Genomic DNA, 20,074 nt, shown 5'->3' on the forward strand with positions numbered 1-20,074 from the left:
CAGCCTTCATTAGCAGCAGTCATCAGGGACTATTTCACCCTACACTTCCTCCTGGCTAGAGGCCATCTCATAACCTGTGCAACCCAATGAGCTTCGGATTGTCTCTTACAGTGCCGTGGTTGCTTTTGAGACTGGGCTTTTCCTTCCTGGCACTTCCCACATGTGGTGCTGCAATACTGCTGAGGAAGGCGGGAAGCAGACAGCTCAGCATCTCCACTAGCTTTGGCATTTTGGACATAGGAATTAGCAAAACCTCTGAGAGGATCTCCTTGCAGGGCTACTTCTGGCTGTCGAGGGATTTAGACAGCCAGCTGGAGTTTTTTTCCCCTCTGCTGTGTTTCCACAGGTTCCTTTCCCATAGATAATTACGTGACTCAGGAAGACGGACACATACCTCGCATACTTGTGGGAACCATAATGCGATAGGTGGTGTAGAGCATTTTGAAGCTCTTTGAACATGCAGGAGCAGCTGAACTCACGTGACTTACCTACCCAAACTAAAGCAAGTCCAGGCAATGGCTACATAGTTTTTGTGGAGCTCTTACCCAACAGAGGACAAACATTTCCCGGGAAAGTTTTGGTCTTGCAGCACCAAGGCACAGACACTTTTTGTCTCCAGAGAAATCACAGGTGTTTTTTTCAGGTAAGATTTACCATTTCTGTGTTACCATTTTTTTTAGGGTGTTGTCTGAACTGAGGCTAGAACAGGAACATTTTCTCCTTTGACTGTAAAAAGAAGGCAGTCATGTATTTTCTGAGAGGTCAGGGAAACAGCACAGAGAAATTATCCTCTCTTAAGCAGATAAGTGATTGTTATGGCTAAAGTATCCTGGCAGTTAATTGCTTGTGAAGATAACTGGCAGAGCTGAGGTGTGGTGGTGTTTGGTGCTCCTAGTTTAGTACAGACAGCTCTGCAACAGACACAAAAAGAGACACAGGCTTTGCTTCAAGTGTTTTAACATTTGAATTGTGGAGTTGCAACTCAATTTTCTGACTTGGGAAGAAAAACAAAGAAGTAAGATAGAGAAATTTTTTTCCACATGGTGACTTGGAGGACCTTACAAATCTTAAACTCACCCCAAATCTGTATTGATATGTACACCCAGCACCTCCTGTATGGTGTCATCAGAGCAGCGGTCCTGGAGCACTGTGAAGTGGATCCTGGTGTCCTGCCATACCTGTGAGATGGCTGGGACAGGTTTGTGAGCAGCTCCTTTGGGACTATTTTGCGGGGTACCCTTGCTCAAGAGTGAGAGGAAGAGTTTGGCTGAAACTAAGGATAGTAATTTCAAAGGTTTTCAAGATTTTGTCTGGTTATCTCTGAGGATGGTTGCCCCTAGTAAGAGGTGGGCTATTTAAATGAAGTCATGACATATAAATAGGGATTTATTTATTGGTTTGCCTCCTACCTTTACATCCAAAGAGATGTAGAGGATAGATAGGAGCTTCCAATGCCCAACCCTATGAGTGCAGGTGTCCTGAAACTACCCACCTGCTATTATGTCCCCCTGAGTTCAGACTGGGGCAGGACCTCCAAAAGGGTTTTGTCCTACAGAAAGCTTATCAAAAATGCCTTAGGGTTCCTGAGCATTTGCTGGGATCCTGTCCCTGTACCCCTTCCCTGTCTGGTCGTCCTTGCAACCCTGAACTGAGTCAGGGGGATGGTAGCTGTGTTTTGGGGAAGGTTCCCTTTGGAGGAGATCGTGTGTTTCCTGGCTTGTGAATGTTTTTGTTTGTCAAGGTGAGGGGAGCAATACAACTTGCAGCTTGCCCTGACATGTGCCTGCTGTGTGTAAACCTGCAGCTTTTATAAAAAGGGCTCCTGTCTTGGGAGCTGTGGAGTGTTCAAGTGCTTCTTGGCTCTGGGCTTCTCCTTTAGCTGTCGTAAGATCAGATTAATGATGTATTAGTTTGAGATAACTGCCATGAGATCATGTAATTAGCTTGTGATCATGCTCCATGCCAGTTGGCTGAAACTTGATGCTTTAAAAAAAACCTTTTTCAGACTAGCTACGAAAGAGCTTTTTGATTGATGATATTAACAAATAGCTCATTAGTCACCTTTTGGGCTAATTAAAGGAGAGCACATCCAAGGCAGTAAAGAACATCTGTGGCTGATTAAAGGCAGCCATCAGGCTGAGCTCTCGGGTACAGGGGAAGTAGTTTATCACCTTGTGCCTTACACTATGCCCACACTGCTCTAGGTTAAATGAATTTGTAATGTCCCCCTCAAAGTCCTGATCCTGCCCTGCTCACATCTGTAAGGCTCAGTCAGATCTTCCCATTGCCTCTCATATTGCCTTTGGGCAGATGAACAGCTGCAGGAAGGCAGTGCCTTCACAGAGCAGTGATACCTGCCCAAGAGCAGCTGCTGCTTGCCCAAGGGACAAGACTTCCCCTTGGCACTGCTCTCGCATTCTGACTACACCACCTTTTTGACACAGAAGTTGTCAAAAGTTACTCAGTTTTTACTCTGGGCAAAACTATGGGTCAGGGGATACTTGAACTTCTCTGGACTCATTGGGATTGGGAAGGATCTGGGTTATTGTGCAGGCACCATAGGGCCCCTTTCATGAGCATGGGGAGGGAAGTTCCCAGTGCCTACCTGAAGAAAAGAAGGCTATCCCTGTATTATTGCAGGGTGCTGGGAAACATCACTGATAAAGGGATCTGTCTCATAGTATTTAATTCCATGTGTGATTTTTGCAAGACTGAGACCTTCTCCCACAGTCTGGCCAATCTTTTTTCCTCTTCTCCAGCTGGACCAAGCTCTTTTCTTCTGTCCCTGCTTCTTGTCTCAGCCTCAGTTCTGCCTTGGCTGCCCATATCATCTCTTTGGTGTGGTGAATATTGATCCCAAACCTCAAAAGTTCCCTGGAAGCACATGTCAGTGCCCTCTCTTGCTGGAGAACACAATAGCAATGGCCAGACACTGTCGCAGGGTTTGCAACACGAACAAAACCAGATTTTTCTCCCTTGTCCCAGCCTCTCTCTCCAAACTGATACTGAGCCCTGCTCTCCTTGGTGTGCTCCCTGCTGCCCCATCTACCAGGCCTCCTATGACTTGTGACCACTTCAACTGTTGTGTAGCCTTTCTCTTGCCACAGTCCCATGCTTGCTCTTACACCAGGCTGTTACAAGCCGGTGGTGGCCCTGCAGTCACCAGCCCTGGGCTGGCCACCAAGCAATGGGATGGTGTGGCTTGGGGCTGCTCTGATCCCAGGAACCAGTTTTGTGCATCCCACGCTGCCTGGCCCCCCAGGACTGATGCTACCCAGAAGGGATCACATGTGAACTCTTCTTAAGTGCTACAAGGTGTTGGAAAGGTTGCTCATCTAAATCAAGAAATCATTAAATGCAAAAGGCCCTAGTGCGCTGTTCTAGGGCCTCAGACCAGCAGGATGGTGTGTGAGTATCACCAGGCCTAAGTGATCACCAGCCTCAGCTGCTCACCAGCCCTGGTAGTGATCTAACTGGATCAGATTGAATTGAGTATCTTGTGACACTGTGCCCTTGTTTGTTTCTCATGGAGAAGAGGAGAAGTAACTGAGTCTTTGTCTTCTGGAAGAGCCATTGAATTTTACTCACAGTCAGGTAGGTGGATGCAGTTAGAGCTTTAAAACTGAACCATAGGCAAGGAGACAGGATAGCTCAGAGAAATGTGAGATCCTTTGTACAGCATCTGCATTTTCACTCAGCAGCACCTGAGCCATATTGATGGAGCCAATTTTGAGGGCAGTGCTTGGGCAAACACTTCCAGCCTATACTTGTCCAGCAGATCAAGCCCCTGCATGCTGTAGCATTTAGGGTTTGATGCTTTAGTCTCTTGTCTGTCTGGGTTAATCTCAGGTCATTAACTTTTATTTTCCTGCTGTTCTGGCCATGTGAATTCTACAGTTTATGATACTAAAAAAAATATCCCCATGCAGTTGCTGAGTGCCCTGAGAGGGCGTGTGGCAGATTGTCTTGAACTGGAAATGCTCCAGAAGAGGAGCTTAACTGGGACTTGTGCTCCAGCAGCCACTCCTGACAGATTAGAGGATTGTAAAACATTGCTGAAATGGTCATTCCAACATTATGCTATATTTTCCCCCCCGGTTTGGAAGAGTTTTGCAAGTTAGATTGAAAATGGACAGTGCTTGGTGATCTGCATTGCTGTTTTTGAGGTGCAGTAAAAGCTGCAGAGTGGAAGGTGTCTTTATGTATTTAGCCCCTATTACTTTTTAATATTGTGTCGGGATGTAGGAGGAATGTGAGTCTTTTCTCACCTTGTTTTTCCTCAGAGGAATGGTGGAAGTTGTAGGTGTGTAAAATGAGCACCCCTTCCCCTAGGTGAAGATTGCACACAGAACATGAGAGCAGGCCCTTTGGAAAATCTCACATTTGATTTGTCTTTTTGAAAGATGAAGGTAATGGGTGTTGATTTTTGACCGTAGCAAGGCTGAGCAGCTGGAGCTGTCATCCCAGTCCTGGTGAGACACCAGCTTGAGCAGTGATGCCTCCTTCTCCAGCTCTGCATTTTAGCAAGATGTCTACTGCATGAATGTAAGTGCAGCTAGTGGGCCCTGTCTTGTGTTTTCACCCATCCCTTTCCCTCCCATCCCATCATGTTGGGAGAGCAGATGGTGGGCACAGTGCACGCTCTGTGGTGAGACAGAGACCACAAACCCATCTCTGATGCTGGCACTGAACACCTGACACCATCAGGCTCTGCTGACATCAGGCTCTGCTGTGAACGGAAGAGATGGATGCCCCAAAGCTGCAGCAAAGACTGAGCTTTATGATCTTCTGGGTGTTTGTCATTGCTGATGTTATTGACCCAAATAAATTTTTGACCTTTGCTTTCTCAAATGTTGGTTAGACCTTACATGCCAGTGAAGCCAGAAGGTTTTACATCTGCAGTTAATCTGTGTGATGAGAACTCAGGACTCGTGTCTATATGATTTCATGTCTATATGATTTTGAGCAGAGTGGGGCAACAGGCAAAGACCTGAGGTTCCTTCTTTCAGAGAAACAAGTAAATGTCGAAAAGCTGTTTTATCATATGTGCTACGCTGATAAATTGCCCTTTTGTTCTTTCTCTGTTATACTTTTATTGCACTTGCAGACAAACCCCTCCCTTGGCAGGTAGAAAGAAAAAACTGCCAGCAGTACACATTGGAGAGATGCCTTTCAATAGTGTAGCTGTACAAATAATAGGTTTTCCATTTCAGTGGCTGAAGGGAAAAATTGAAAATACTTTTTGGTTTGGATCACCCCCTAAAGGAGAATGTTTCTTTTCTTCTTTGATTTCTTTTCATAAGCATAGCATGAGACATTCTGGTTTGAGATTATTTACTGCTTTTCATGACTTAAAAAAATAAGAAAAAAGAAAAGAAAAAGAAAACTAGGTCACTTTCAAACTAAAACCAGCACTTGAAAGAACAAGAAAAAAATTTCATTTTTAAAATGTCAGAATGGAGCCTTGCTGCTCTTCTCAGGACTCTTTTTCTTCTCTTTCAGCTTAAACTAATTATTTAGTCCACCTAAATTCGCCTGAAGTCTCAGTACCTCTTAATTGAAATTGAGGTGAATTTTCTACATCAAAAAACTCCAGTCCTGCTCTGCCTGTGCGTGCAGTGACCTGTCCTTCTTGCTGCTCATCAAACATTAATGGACAAGTATTTAATTCCACTCAATTAAAGTGTTGAGCAAGAGAATGTGTGAAACGACTTCTTGCAGGTCTGGCCAGTCAGAGACACCAGCACCAGCACACTCCCAGTTCATGCTGGTGAGACCTGGCAGTGGGCTGAGGCAGGGGCTTGGGCTGTGCCGTGCTGGGAGCCACTGGGAGCTAAATACCTCGGCGTGGGGATGCTGCCCCTTCCTGCAGCCCCCATCAGCAAGATGGTAGCTGAGAGGTACCAGTGCTTGAGAAGTGCAGTGGGATGGCTCAGCCATGCTTTGCTTCCCTGTGGAGACAAGACACCATCCATCTCTTTCTCGGCCTCACTTCCTAAGGAGATGGTGCTGGTGTGATGGTGTCTGTCCATAGCTATCTGCCCATTCCTCCCTGGAGAGCCCTGAATTAGGGTCGTGACAGCATTAATTTGTAAAAACTTCCTACAAATAATGACAAAGAAAATCAGAGGCTGAGTAGTGATGACCAGCTGCCAGTGTGGTGGGTTCTCATGGGACTCACCTCACCATGATATCAGCTCCATTGCTGCCATTTGGGTTCTGGGTTTGCCTCAGACAGTGCTAGGGAAAATTCTTGTTGCCTCCCTTTCAGCATCTTCCAACAGAGGCAAAAACTTTTTGTTGCATCACAACACTGTTATAAGCTTCCTTAATAAACTAAAGGTTGCTGATACTGCAAGCACTCTATTCCCTTTCAAATCCATGTAATCCTGAAAGCATTAAATGCATGTATGTACTACCCCACCAGGGATCATAGAACCATAGAATCACAGAATTGCTTGGTTTCCAGGGACCTTAAAATCATCTAGTTCCAGCAGCCTTGCTGTGGGCATGGGTGCCACCCACTAGACCAGGTTGCTCAAAGCCCCACCCAGTCTGGTCTTGAAGACTGCCAGCTGGGCAACCTGTTCCAGTGCCTTGCCACCCTCACAGTAAAGAATTTCTTCCTAATATCTAAACCTTTTTATAAGCCACCTTTAAGTACTAGAAGGTGTTATATGGTCTCCTTGGAGCCTTCTCTTCTCCAGGCTGAGCAACCCCAGATTTCTCAGTCTGTCTTCCTCCACAGGAGAGATGCTCCAGATCTCTGATCATCTTCAGGGCCCTCCTTTTGATTCACTCCAACAGGTTCATATCCTTCTTTTGCTGAGGACTCCAGAGCTGGACACAGCACTGCAGGTGGCATCTCATGAGAGCAGAGCAGAGGGGTGGAATCCCCTCCCAGCCCTGCTGCCCATGCTGCTTTGGATGCAGCCCAGGATGAGGTTGGCTTTCTGGGCTGTGAGCACACACCATTGATTCATGTCCAGCTTTTCATCCATGAGAACCTCAAGTCCTCCTCAGGGCCGCTCTCTGTGAATTATTCTCAGAGTCTTTGCTCACATCTGGGATAGCCCAGATGCATGGGTCCAAGGAGTGAAGGGAAGGAAAATGTCTCTGCGAGGATTCCCAGGTGCAACAAACCTAGGAATTCAGTGCAAACCTGTGGGTTGCACTGAACAACTGATAGTCAGGAAAATAATTTAGTGTCTACACCAGAAAGGAATGTTTTAGGGTGGGTAGCTCTTGTGTTAACTACTCAGTAATCCCCATCCTTCCCTGGTGGCTCACAGGCACTGCTCCAGGGCTGGAGCTCCTGTGAGAGCCAAGTGGGCAATGGTAGCATTGCCTTGGCATGGATGTCTGGCTGTAACTTCCAGACTGCAACTCCCATCCATGGAGGAGCTGGGATGTGGGAACAAGGGCCAGCAAGCCGGCCCACTTCCCTCACTTGCCAGGACATAATGGCTGGGCATGTAAAGCCAAGACATCCCCTATGGATGTCCCTGTGAAACATCACCCCACATCACCCCAGAGGTAAAACACCATCCCTGCAAGTATCATGATGGATTAGGAATTTCTAAGTGCTGGTTGTACTGATAACAGAAATTTAGGAGGTGCAAGTGTGGGTGGCCTTTTGATGCAGTGGGGAGGCTTGTTGAAAAGTTGAGTAGAGAAAGCAACTCCTTGGTCCAAGAGTTCCTTGTGAGCTGTGTGGGTTTTTCCTCAATTTTTAAAAAATTATTTTCTTTTTTTCCTTAAATATTGACGAGATTTTCCTTTGCTGAGGTGAGCCTCTCAACAGCTGTCTGTGGCCTAGCAGCATGGCAGATGCTCAGAGTATCTTTTGGTTATTCCCCAGAGAGAGAAGCAGGAGGCATTGCAAGCAGATCTTTGATGCTGTGGATCAGAGATGGACCCTGGTGAAAACTGGAAGCTGGATGAAACAAACTGGTTGTCTCATGGTGGGATCCACCCCTTTTCCAATGTGAAAGGAGGTAGGATATGGTTGCTGGCTCTTAATCCACCCAGGGAAAGTGCTGAGAGCCTTCCCAATGTGCTGCTGCTGTTCACTGTGCTTGCAGTGGTCCCAGGGGTTTTGCTGGGCCTTGTCCAGAGCCAGGCAGTACTTGGTATGAAGGTGGGAAAGGTCAGATCCAAACTGTGACACTGACACAGTCACTTGGTCTGCAGCTTGTTTTCCTTCTTTGGAGTGGACTTAAAAAAAAAAAAAAAAAAAAAAAAAAAAAAAAAAAAAAAAAAAGCCCCCAAGATCCATCTTTTGGCCAGTTCATGTGCCACTTGTGCTAGATATAACCACCCTCACCCTCCACTAGGAGGACCCTGCAGATGACCATGGTTGGGAAGGAGTGACAGGAGAACTCATAAAATATTCTCTTCAATCATATTTTGTGGGACAATTCAGGTTGGCTGCAGGGATACATGCTATCCTGGCAATGGCAGGGGGGCTGCCCCAACTGGAGCTTCCTGTGCAAGGACTGTTCAAGGCTTCAGCCCACCTTAGCCAGACACAAGATGTCCCACCCCTAAGGGTCCTTTGCTCTCTAGAAATTCCCTCTTTCAGGAAAGCACTTGGTGCAGATGCAATAAGTAGCCAGTAGTTCTATTTCCTTTATCACTTCATCTCTACCTAAATTCCAGTCAGCTGTTCTTACTGGCTTTTTAATCCCCATTTGAACATTTGGCAGGAGCAGCCACAAAGTGCTCCTTGCTACAGCCACAAGTGCACCAGGTCATCTTTTTTACCAGAGGTCCCTGTCCCCTGGGCCAGCACAAGCTGTCCCTCCCTGGGCAGTTCCTTCTTTGTCTGGGATGTGCTGTGCCCCAGATTAAAATCAAAATACACCCACAGCCTTCCAGATGGCAGCACCTTGGGAACGGAAACACTTTGCTTTGGTAAAGCGCTCGCTTATCTCCATCTGTTTCCCTTGGCTTCCCGCTGATAGCCCAGATGCTGGGGGAAGGGAAAGGGACAAACCAAGATGTGGCATTGCCTCCCTTTCTGTGAGAGTTGAATTACATAAGTAGCTTTATGCTTTTGAACCCATAAGTAGATTTATGCTTTTGAGCCCTGGGTTCAATAACCCCAGCAAGGCACCACTGGGCAATATCCTTATGACAGAACATTTGTTGCTTCTGCAGGTGCCATGCCCAGGGTGGCTCCAGGGGAACAGCACAGGGATGCTTTCTGCAGTCCATTCTTTTCCCCCATTAGAACAATCTCTGCTTCTATTGTTTCTTAAAAGTCTTTGCTATGTGCATGATTTGTGTTACTGTTTATAACTGTATTGGTTAAATGCCTGTAGACTTCAGAATTGCACCGTGCTTGTGTCTGTAAAGTAGAGGATGGCAGAGTCACTGCCGCCAGGAGTTCATAGAAATCCAAACCAGTTGAACAATTGAATGTGGATATACACTGGCTTTTTGTTTTGTATGCAGCCCATTGCTATCCTAAACTCATGGCTCAAATTTTTCTAACCGTTGGGCCTAAGAGCATTTTATAAAAGGAGCAAGATCTCTTAGAAAGGGCACAGGTGTGGGATTGCTGTAGGGCATTATGCACCTGCCCTTCTCAAATGTCCTCCTGGAGCCCCTAGGAATACAGGGATTCACAGATTCTAGACCAAAAGTTTTTTGAGTCAAACCCATTCATCGAAAACACCCCATGAATCGTAGAGGAAAAAAAACCTGCCACAAAATCCCCCACCCTCTGCAATTCAAGGTTTTTAAAATTTGCATTGGGTTTTTCAATTTAGCAGAACTTTTGACACTGCAAGAAATGTTTGAAAATAGCAAAATCCCTGCGACCTTCAAGCCACAAACAGAATTCAGCATTTGGTCACATGTTCCTGTGTGGTCGTGGATCTTACTGGCAGTGAGGGATCTGTGTGTGTTGTGCTCTGCAGCTGGGAGCAGGCAAGATTGGGTGGGCTCATTTATGGGATGCAAAATAAACTCTGACAAGTTTTTGGTGAGAGATGCCACCAGCTCAGGGATTTCCAGAGCCTGTGGTCTCACCTGTCACAGGCACTGAGTTACTGCAGTGCTGTTATCAGGTGACTCAAAGATTTGGTCAGCCTCTGAATGATTCCTGATCCTGCTGGTTAAACCTTCTCCAGCTGCTGTTGTTGGAGGAGACTGTAGCATACAGAAAAGCTTTGCTGCAGGCAGGGTGCTCCTGGCCATGTCCTGAGCACTGGGTAAGTTGAAGAAAGGGAGTGAAGAGCTGTGGTATGGATAAAATGGGGAGCACTACTGGGGATCCCAGGGAGGGTACAGATGGGGCAGTGGAGCTTCTGCTCTTCAGGGTTCATCCTGACAAGCCTCTGTCTTGAGTTAGTTGTGAGGCTTTTCAATAACAGCGGAATTAAAAGACAACCCACAACACGCACATGAAAGCTGTCAGGATGAACTGGAAGCAAGCTGAGCAGGGGCTTATCTACAGTGTGATTAAAACAGCATTGTCACCCCATCTGTCCTCATCTGCCTCTCCAGCTGACTTCCCTAGCATTTGTTCTTCTTCCCTCAGACAATGAGCTCTCCGAAGGTGCCCCAGCCCTCTTTGCTCTGGATCAGCTGGGTAAGTCCATGCATGACCATTTTCCTCTGCCTGATTTTTATGTTGAGTAATTAGGAGATGACTTAAGCAACAGGGCAGCTGCTAAATGCTTTTAAATTTATCAGCACCAACGCCTTCTTTCTGTGCTGTTTTTGAATATCATCCATCAGAGGGATGGAATAGCTTGACGCTAGATGTGTTTGATAGGTTTCTGTGTTAAATTGATGCAGGGTTTTTTCCCCCAGGAGAAAAACTGTTACCCTTCTGGTGCAGAGCACTATAGGATGATGCTGTTTCTTGGCTGGGGGTTTGAGGCTTAGCCAGCAGCTGGAGTTTCTTTGACTTTCTGGCACCTTGCAAAATGATGAGGGATTTTTCTTCACCCGGGAGGCAGAAGTAGAGATGTGTAAAGCAAGAGAGAAGAGTAAGACACTCAGAGAGAAAACAACCTCAAAGGAGCAATGGAAACTGAAGGCTTCAGCGGCTGTATCCGTGGGGAAACCTCATCTGGCAGTGATCTCCCCCTAATCCCAGGGCCAAGGTCAAAAGAGGTTGATTCTCAGGATAAGTTAGAGGTGTTCTAGGTAAGGTGTGGTGAGGACTTGAGCTGCAGGATGGGAAACTTCTGAAGGAGGGTTTTTGGCCACCCAGCACTGGAAGTCTGATGTATATGGAAAGAGGAAAATGACACAAAATGGGTAAGGCTGGAAGGGACCACAGTGGGGTCATCTGGTCCAACCTCCCTGCTCAAGTGCCATCAATTGCACAGAATTGCATCCAGATCCAAAATATCTCCACTGAGGGAGATCCCCCAAACTCTCTTGGTCTGTTCCAGTGCTTGGTCACCCACACAGTAATGAAGTTTTTCCTCATATTCAGGTGGAACTTCCTGTGCATCAGTTTCTGCCTGTTGTGGCTTGTGCTACTGCTTGGCTTCACTGAGAAGAGCCTGGGTCCATCCTCTTGACACCCTCCCTTCAGATACTCATAGATATTGATAAAGTCACCTCTCAGTCATCTCTTCACGAGGCTGAACAGGCCCTCAGCCAGTCCTTGTAAGAGAGATGCTCCAGTCCCTTAATCCTCTTTATAGCCCTCTGCTGTATCTGCTCCAGGAGCTCCATGTCTCTCTTGTACTGAGGAGCCCAGAGCTGACCAGCTCACAACCCCTCCTGAGAAGAGCATGCTGGAAAGTGTGAAATAAGATATGCTGGGAGATATGCCAGTCTCAGGACTAGGTACCCTGCCTTGCCCTTCGGCAGCATGGTGGGAACTGCTCCAGCACACTGCAATGTGCATCTTGACATGACCGAGCACTGGCCCTTCCTCACAAGGAAAAGGAACCCTCCTCTTCATTTTCAGGGCAAGAAACTCCCCATACTTGGAGATACTAAAAAGCTCTCTAGACATGGACCTGAGAAATAGGCTGTAGGTAGCCCTGCTTGAGCAGGCGATTGGACCAGATGAACTCCAGATATCCCTGTTAAACTCGGCCTTTCTGTGAGTCTGTGACTACCCTGATGCTCTTGAAACCCACCTTGACCCCAGTAAAGATGATCCACATGTACCCACTGGGTACTCACCATGTATGGCACTGGTGGAAACTTGGGATCGAAGGGTAAAACTGCAGGAGCCCAGAGAGTGGTTTTTGTCAAGTATGACTATCTCTAATGTGTATTTCTGCTGCTAAGAGACAAGTTCTTGAAAAAATTTCCTAGAAATACAAAAATGCTTAAAAACTGTGTGGTGCCTCACTGGTTCTAGAATGGGTGGTACATCGAGGGGTTGTCCTCCTGCCAGTGAGGATATACGCTGGATCACATTTGAAGTAGTTGGTGTGAGCTCTCTCCACTTGGTGTCAGGATAGAGACTGCTCTGACATGCATTCACCCAGAGGAGTGTCTTAGCAGGGAGTGGGAATAAAGCCAAGAGCCTTCCTTTGGCTGCCTCATTCATTACCTGATTGTGGTTAAAACATGTCAAATAACTTTAAAATGCATTTTCTGTGACAGAACTCAGACCAGGTCCTTTTTATCCACTTGGTCTTCTTTCTCTTATTCCTTGAACAGAGTCTTTCCTCATGTGCCTAACCTTGCCAAACCCTCCAGATCTTACAATTTAGTGACAAAAAAAAGGCTCCCTGTCCCAAATAACAAGTTGTGGTCGATTTCAGGAGGAACTCCTTGGACACCACTTTTCTCTGCACAAGAGTTTAGACATCTCTCAGTCTGGAAGAGATTATCCAAACCAGTGCTTGTATCACCTTACAATTCCACTCTGCTTTCCAAACATAGCACAAGATGTGATTATTCCATCCAAGGTAGACAAGACAGACGAAGGATATGAGATAGCAGAACAAGTAATGGAAATATGATTTCTCCACTTGCCTTCCTCCCAGCTGGTGAGTTTTCAGCTGGATCAGTCCCCTGACCTAAGTCAGGCACAGCTGTCTGGTTTGCAGTCCCAGGTAAGACAGGAGGTAAGACCAAGCACAGGTTAGAGAGGTAGAGGACAAGACCATCCCAGTAGCACCTTGGATTTATGCTATTGAGTGATTGTGTAAACAAAGAATCAAAATACCAGGTCAAAAATACTCAGCCCTGGTCAAACCACCCACCTGAACAGCCGGAGTTATTAGTAGAGGAGCAGCATATAAAGGAGTATTATAATAACAACATGCTGAGACAAAACACCAATATTGTACTAAAGCATCATAATGATAAAAATCACAGAAAGGCAGGTGTGAGCAGGACTTCAGAAAGACAGATACACCCCCACTTCTGCCTGGAGGCAGGGATTGTGTCTCCTGTTCACCCATCACCCTGCATGCAGGACCAACTCATCCTAGCAGTTTTCCCAGGCAACTCACCCCAGTGCTTTGCTGCCCTGGAAGGGTTTCCTCAGTGTCTAATTAGATTTCCGTCATTTAAGCCAAAGGCAGGCATGAGCAGGAAAAAGGCCTTCCATGGGTCAGATTGAGAGTTTCTTGCCCACTCTGCAGGGGCTGAAGGGGGGCATTCAGTGGAGGATCAATGGAGTGTATCCCTTTTTTCCTGCTCATCGTGTCTTCCTTGACCTCTAGTCCTGTGTCCAGCTTTCTGTCAGCTTGCCCCAGCTTGCTATTGACTGCAAATGTAAAAAGCTGTGCTTGGATTTTGCATTAGTTGTGGAAACACTGATTGGGACCAGATTCATGAGAGGTTATTTGCATCACATCATACCATGAGTAACTAACCTCTAAGAAAAGTTTTGACCAGTCGAGCATCCATCTTTTCGTATTTTATTGTAGCCCAGGTGTTCTTATCTTGTGTATAGTGACACCACATGACACGGTACCAGAAGTCACTCATACACCAACACATACAGCATCTGCACCTTCTCGATCATCTCCCAGTTTTATCACCTCATCCCAGCAGGTCAGATGAGTCTGACAGCTCTGTTCTTGCTGAATTTGTGCTGGATGTTACTCATACTCTCCTTTTTTACATGTTTGCAAAAATTTTAGTGATTCCAAAGCTTCCAATGATGGAATGAATGGGAAATCCTTTCCTAGCTCTTCTTTCTCTCCTTGTCTTAAAGATTTGTGCTCTGCTTTGCCATGCTCAACCTTTGAAAACTTTTCTGTGGTCTGCTGCTATTTAAGTCAGTGCATGGCTCACCTGTACCTTGTGCAATAAGAACATTTCTGACATTCCCCGGAGAAGTACCTGGCAAGGGAGGCAAAAGTGACTGAGGGAAAGAGCAGCTTCCATGAAAGCAGGCTCTGAGTAAACTACAGCTGAGTTAGGTGGAAAAGAAATGCTTGAAGGAAGGTACAGTAGCAGTACAAGAATTATGAATGGCATAAAAGTAAATAAATGTAAGAGAGACATGGACATCGTGGATGTAGTCCAACAAAGAAGGGACTGTGGCACTTCTCCTGTGAGAAAAGGCTGAGAGAGCTGAGTCTCATCAGCATAGAGAAAGAATGGCTTTGGGGATCTCGTCAATGTGTATAAATACCTGTAGGAAGGTTGCAAAGAGGTTATAATCGGACTCTTTTCAGTGGTGCACAGTGCCAGGACCAGAGGCAATGGGCACTAACAGAAACGTGGGAGGTTCCCTCTGCATATCAGGAAACAGTTTTTTCTGTGACAGTGACTGTGCACTGACACATATTTCTCAGAGAGGTTGTGGACTTTCCATCCTTGGGAGTTATTCCAAAGCCATCTGGACATGGTCCTGGGAAACAGGTTCTAGGTGGTCCTGCCTGAGCAGGGTGGTTAGACCAGATGACCCTTTTGACCTCAGTCAGTCTGAGATTCCGTGAAAGAGGGAAAGGCTTAAAGCAGCCCAAAGGAAGTATGTCTTCACTCAGCACAGAGTTCCACTGTGCAGCTTGCTGCCACAGAATGTCCAGGGTGCCAAAAGTATGAATGGGCTCAAAAGGTGATTGGAAAACATCACGAGAGAAAAGTCCATGAAGGGCTCTGAAACTTGATGATGCAGCTAAAACTTCTGGCTCAGGAAGGGAAATGGGATCACGTCCTAGAGGAAACAGCACTTGTAATGTTCTATGTATTTTCTCTGCAATCACTGACTGGAGTGGACACTAGGAGCTCTTAAACTTCGCAATAATCCAGTGGGGTCCTTCTTGTCTTAGGTTAACAGTGACTAACCAGAAGAAAAAAAAAATCCAAAAAAACCAAACCATCCTTTCCTTCTTCATCTTCTCTCCCACAGCTTAAGCTGCTGGATTTCAGCAGATATGAATCAGATGGTGACTGTTGTGTTCCTTTTGTTCTGTAAATTATTAAAACAGAACATTTCACACTTGCTTTGTGTCCCAGCAGAGAAATGCTACATTTTTGCTTTGGCAAATCCCGAGGTGGAATTTCTGGCTACGGAGAAAGTGAGATCAGGGAGAGAAAAACTATCCCAACAGAGGAACATATGCAGACTGCTTTTCTGTCTCTCCCGTGCTTGGCACATCTTCTCCCCATTTTCCATTTCCTCATCCCTCCTCTCTTTTCCACCTCCTTCCCACCCCACTGGCATTTTTTTCTGCTTGCTACTTGCTTAAAGATGATTTAATTGAATATCAGAAAAAAAAGGAAGCAGGCTGAATACTGAATAAAAAATGCAAGGTGAAAGCCCCCAGCGCAGAAAGTCCTGGGCAGAGTAATGAGAATGTGATGAAATGGAAAAATAAGGTGGGAGTGGGGGGTATGAACCTCACCCTGCCAAACTCGAGATGAATATGTATGGGAAATGCAATATATCAGTGGAAACCCCTAGGACCTGCGCCTCACATTTCCCGACAGCCGACCAGGGGAGGAATTAGCTGGCTGTGCTATTTATAAGTGCACCCTGGGCATGGTCAGCTGCTGGAGGAGGCTCCCCACAACAGCAGCTTGCAGGAAATACTGCTTTGGTGATACTGTCTGCCTGGGGAATAAACACGCCCAGAAACGAAATCCCATTGGATATAAAAGGGAAGGAAAGAAAAAGCCCTGGTCCCTGCCCTGTTTCTTCCCACTGCTTCATAACCATCCAGCTGTTTTTTTTTTTCTTTGTTGTCCTGACCTCATCCCACACTGGAGCGATTCCAGAGAGCGAGTGCTCTGCTTAGCTGTCTTCTGCCAGAAACCAAAGAGGTCAAGTTATTAGAGAAAAATGAAAGCTCTTTGGCAGAACTGGAAAAACAGATGTGCAGAGATATTTCTGCTGCTTCCAAATACAATGCTGCCTACGAAATGTGTATCAGAGGCGATCTGATAAATGTGGACAGTTGTCGTGGTAGAAATCTTAACAGTGGCTAATTATTTAACAGGATGTGTTTCTTTGGGGCTCCAGGTTTACTGGAGCTGAGTTTACTGACTGCCATGTTACATCATTACTTAAAAACCTTCTGCAGACGTGATTTAGAAAGTGGTGCTTCAATGCTGTAAGAGGACATGCCTCTGCCCAGTAGTTAGAAATCTCTGCAGGGCAAGTAAAGCCTGTGACTACCAAGAAGAGAGAGGGTATTCTCCACCTGAGGTATGGTAAGGACATCTTTTATGTCAAAGGCTTTGTGGCTTTTATTTACTAAATTTGCCTGGGTGGAAGTTTCTGTGCAGTGTATTCTGATTTCTTGATTCAGCTCTTGCTGTGGTCTCCGCATTGCAGGGCAGCTATTTGTGCCATCCCCAGAGGTGGTGTTAACGGGGCTGGAACCCTCTGGCTGCCCATCAGCCACTGTTGAAAGCAGCAGTGACAGCAAGAAGTGGAATTGTGTGCAGGCATTTGGGGTTGCCGCAGTGTCAGGCGGAGTGGGACAATTATTTGTTTGCTTGCAGCATTTGGAATCTGTGGGATTACATGCATGGTTGGCTGCAAATGTAACGAGCATCAATACCCGGGTGTGCTCGTGGTTTGGGATGGCTACATCCCTGCTGCAGGGCCTCAGGGGTCCAGTCCCAGGTCTGTCAGTAGCAATTGCTCAGAGCTCCCCAGCCAGCAGCTCATTGGGATGGTGCAGGGATGCTGAGTGATGCAGGGGGCTGCTAAGGACCAAGCCATAGTGGCACCTGGAAATGCTTCTCCCTTCCCATGTAGCTCACCAAAATGTTTGGGATGTCCATGAGAGGTGTTTGCTTTCCCTAGCAGAGTATAAGAGACATGAGATGTGTGGATAATGTGGGTCTCCTGAATCCATGGCTATCAGGGAAAAGCGGGCAGGAGGCAGTGAACAGAGATGGCACTGTCATATCCTGGAAATAGATATCACTGTCATATCATATCTGCTGACCTTACAACTGGAGCTCTGGTGACACTTGGTCCTAGTTGAGCAGGTTAGAACCAAAAGGGGTGAAAAATTAACTTCTTTCCTTCCCAAAATTCCTTAGAAGAATGACATAAAATAACACAAAAAGAAATATTAAGATATTGTAACTATTCCCAAATTGAGGGAACAATACATTTTAATAAATATATATAAATAAACAAATTACTAAGTACATATGAAATTTATTAAAATATTGGAGCTGCAAAGGGGAGAAGTTTGAGTGGCAGTTGCCTTGCCCTCCAGGGTAGACACAGCTCCCCAGAGGTTATCAGATGTATCAAACCACAAGGGGTTAGAGAACTCCCTCTCCAAACTCCCTTTCCAATCTGCCATCCTTTGCGGCCACTTACCAGTTTATCAAATCAAAATGGAATTGAACAGCAAAAAAAATTTTGAAACTCATGTGGAAACACACACTGGAAAATAAATAACGTGAGAGAAAATTGAAGCAATACTTCAGCAGAAAGAAAAGAGTCATTTCCTTGGGAGCATAACAGCATGATTCACCAGGTCCTTGCAATTCTACTGAAAGACAAGATGGCAGATAATATTTTTTCTTGATATATTTGTTCTTCTAGCACCAAAACCACCACTGATCACCATGCATCAGTAGATGAAAGGGGAGCACAAACCCTGGGGCCAGAATGAGAAACAATATAAGCCCTCGAAGAGGTTGGATCTGCTTGGCCAAGGGCAGTACAGCCAGATTGCCCCCAGGCAATGACACAGACTGGGAAGCAGAAGAACCAAAATAATGTGTCCCATTTTGCCCAACCAAGTGATAAAGTTGGAACGTGACAAAAAAGTAGCGCTTGAATTGCCACTTTGAACTGGACTCAGTGGCCTCACTGGACAGCAGTGCCCTCATCCCTCTTCATCTGCCACAGTGAACAGGTCCTTGACAAGCAAGGGCAAAATTTCGCCTTCATTTTATAGCTGAGCTGGTTCATGGTTCACCTGCGCTTATAAGCAAAGCTAACCTCTCTGGGGGAAGTAGGAAAATCTGAAAAATCCAAGGCAAATTCCTCTTGGGGACTGAGGTGGCTAACTCTATTGTCAAGGTTCTCCATGACTTTGCACAGGGTTTAGGCATTCAGAAACCTGAACTTGGGCTTGATCTTCTCCCACATAGTCAGGGCAGCTGCAAATGACAAAGGGATTGAACTTTTATCTCTAATCCAAGCCTGGTACCCTAAGCATTGGCCTGTAGTTTTTATCCTGAAGAGGTCAAGGATGTGATGGTTCCCCTTGCCCCCACCTCAAAAAGTAGCACATTTGCAATTCGCTGCTCTCCTGTTTGAGCACAACCCCAGCCTGTATTAGGCAACTTCAGGGAGACCGGTAAAAGATACTTTAGTTTCAGAGCTTCAGAGAGACATGGCAGGGACATCACCTGACTGGCACCTCACCTTGCATACAGGCATGGAGGGAAGGGCACCTCTGAGGATGTCCAGCTCACATGGCAAACATCGTTCTGGGGTAACTTCTGTCATGGGAGATGCACTGATGCAGAAACTGAGGAACCTGATTTCACCACCAAATATTTTTTCCTTCTTTGCCTGTTCCCTTATCCTATAGTTTCCCTGTGTCTTTCATCTGAGCAAAACCCAAACTTTGAGGAAAGCTGGGTTTTGTGATGCAAAAAAGCAGTCCCTCAGACTGCGGTGAACCACAGTACACTTTCAGTGCCTGGAGCTGCTGAGGTTCCTCTCTGCATGCATCCAATCCTGTAGCCATAGCACTGGACCACCTACTGTCTTGCTGTGCCCCTTTATGGGGCTATGGTGACAGTGAGTGGTTTCTTCTTCACCCTGTTGCTGCATTTCTTCCTACCTGCCTTTATCCATTTGGCACAGTATTGAGGAGGGAGAAGCCACGATCAGTGCCTGGGAGAAAGAAGTACAAATACAATGGACAATCCTGGCATCTCTGGGCAGCTTGCTGGACTGAAGGAGGTTCAAGCATTGAGATGGGGAAACCCAAGCAGTGTCCTGGCAGTGCCACTCATCCCAAAAGATGCCTACCCTATGGGGCAGTGCTGGGAATAGGGTGCGTTGGGACTATCCAGCCTGGTCTGTGCCCACATGGCTGCAGGGATGGGAATGCAGTGCTGTGCAAACACCAGAGGAGCACTTCTGCCATGTCCCCTCTGTCAAACCCTTGGCAACAGGGCTGGAGTGGCCTGGGGAGATGGAGCAGTGGGTCACTCCAGCCCTAATGAACACTCATCCCGTGGAGCTGGTGTGCCAAACCACAAAGACATGTGATGGAGCAGGTGGGCAGCAGGGTAAGGGGCTGTGCTCAGGACTGGGGCTCTGAGTTTAGGAACGGGGAGCTGAGTTTAGGAACGAAATATCCCCAGTCAATCCCCGAACAGCCATCGGCTCCTCCACGCACAGAGAGAGAAGCTAGAGCTCTGGAAGACGAGGAGGATGACCAGGGTTAATTCACGGACTTGGGACTCGGCGAAACCCCCACCAATTGTCCCGCAAGGGACCAGGCGTCCTGTGCCGATACCTAGGTCGGGATTTAGATCCCGAGCATCCCCAGACTTGAGGCGGGGCAGTCGTGCTGCCGCACAGGCTCACCCGGGGCGTACCCAAGTGTCTACAGCGGCTCCGGGTGGGGCTGCGAGCCTCCACCCTGGGGTGTGAGGCTCCCCAGAACGTGCCTCCCCCACACCCCCG

General features: G+C 46.7%; 1 protein-coding gene across 1 annotated transcript in view; it reads left to right on the forward strand.

The window, feature by feature from the left end:
* The first annotated feature begins 589 nt into the window (after nucleotides 1–589).
* Nucleotides 590–20,074, forward strand: part of AMOTL1 (angiomotin like 1) — a 75,989-nt gene continuing 56,504 nt past the window's right edge. The window contains exons 1-3 of the mRNA XM_066175704.1: nucleotides 590–643; nucleotides 7,862–7,997; nucleotides 10,550–10,600. Of these exons, the coding sequence (XP_066031801.1) occupies nucleotides 7,913–7,997; nucleotides 10,550–10,600 (136 nt within the window). The 5' untranslated portion in view covers nucleotides 590–643; nucleotides 7,862–7,912. The remainder of the gene's footprint in view (nucleotides 644–7,861; nucleotides 7,998–10,549; nucleotides 10,601–20,074) is intronic.

This window comes from Chamaea fasciata, unplaced genomic scaffold (assembly GCF_029207755.1).
Source record: "Chamaea fasciata isolate MVZ Bird 193981 ecotype frontalis unplaced genomic scaffold, bChaFas1.0.hap1 SCAF_2, whole genome shotgun sequence".
Lineage (NCBI taxonomy): Eukaryota > Metazoa > Chordata > Aves > Passeriformes > Sylviidae > Chamaea > Chamaea fasciata.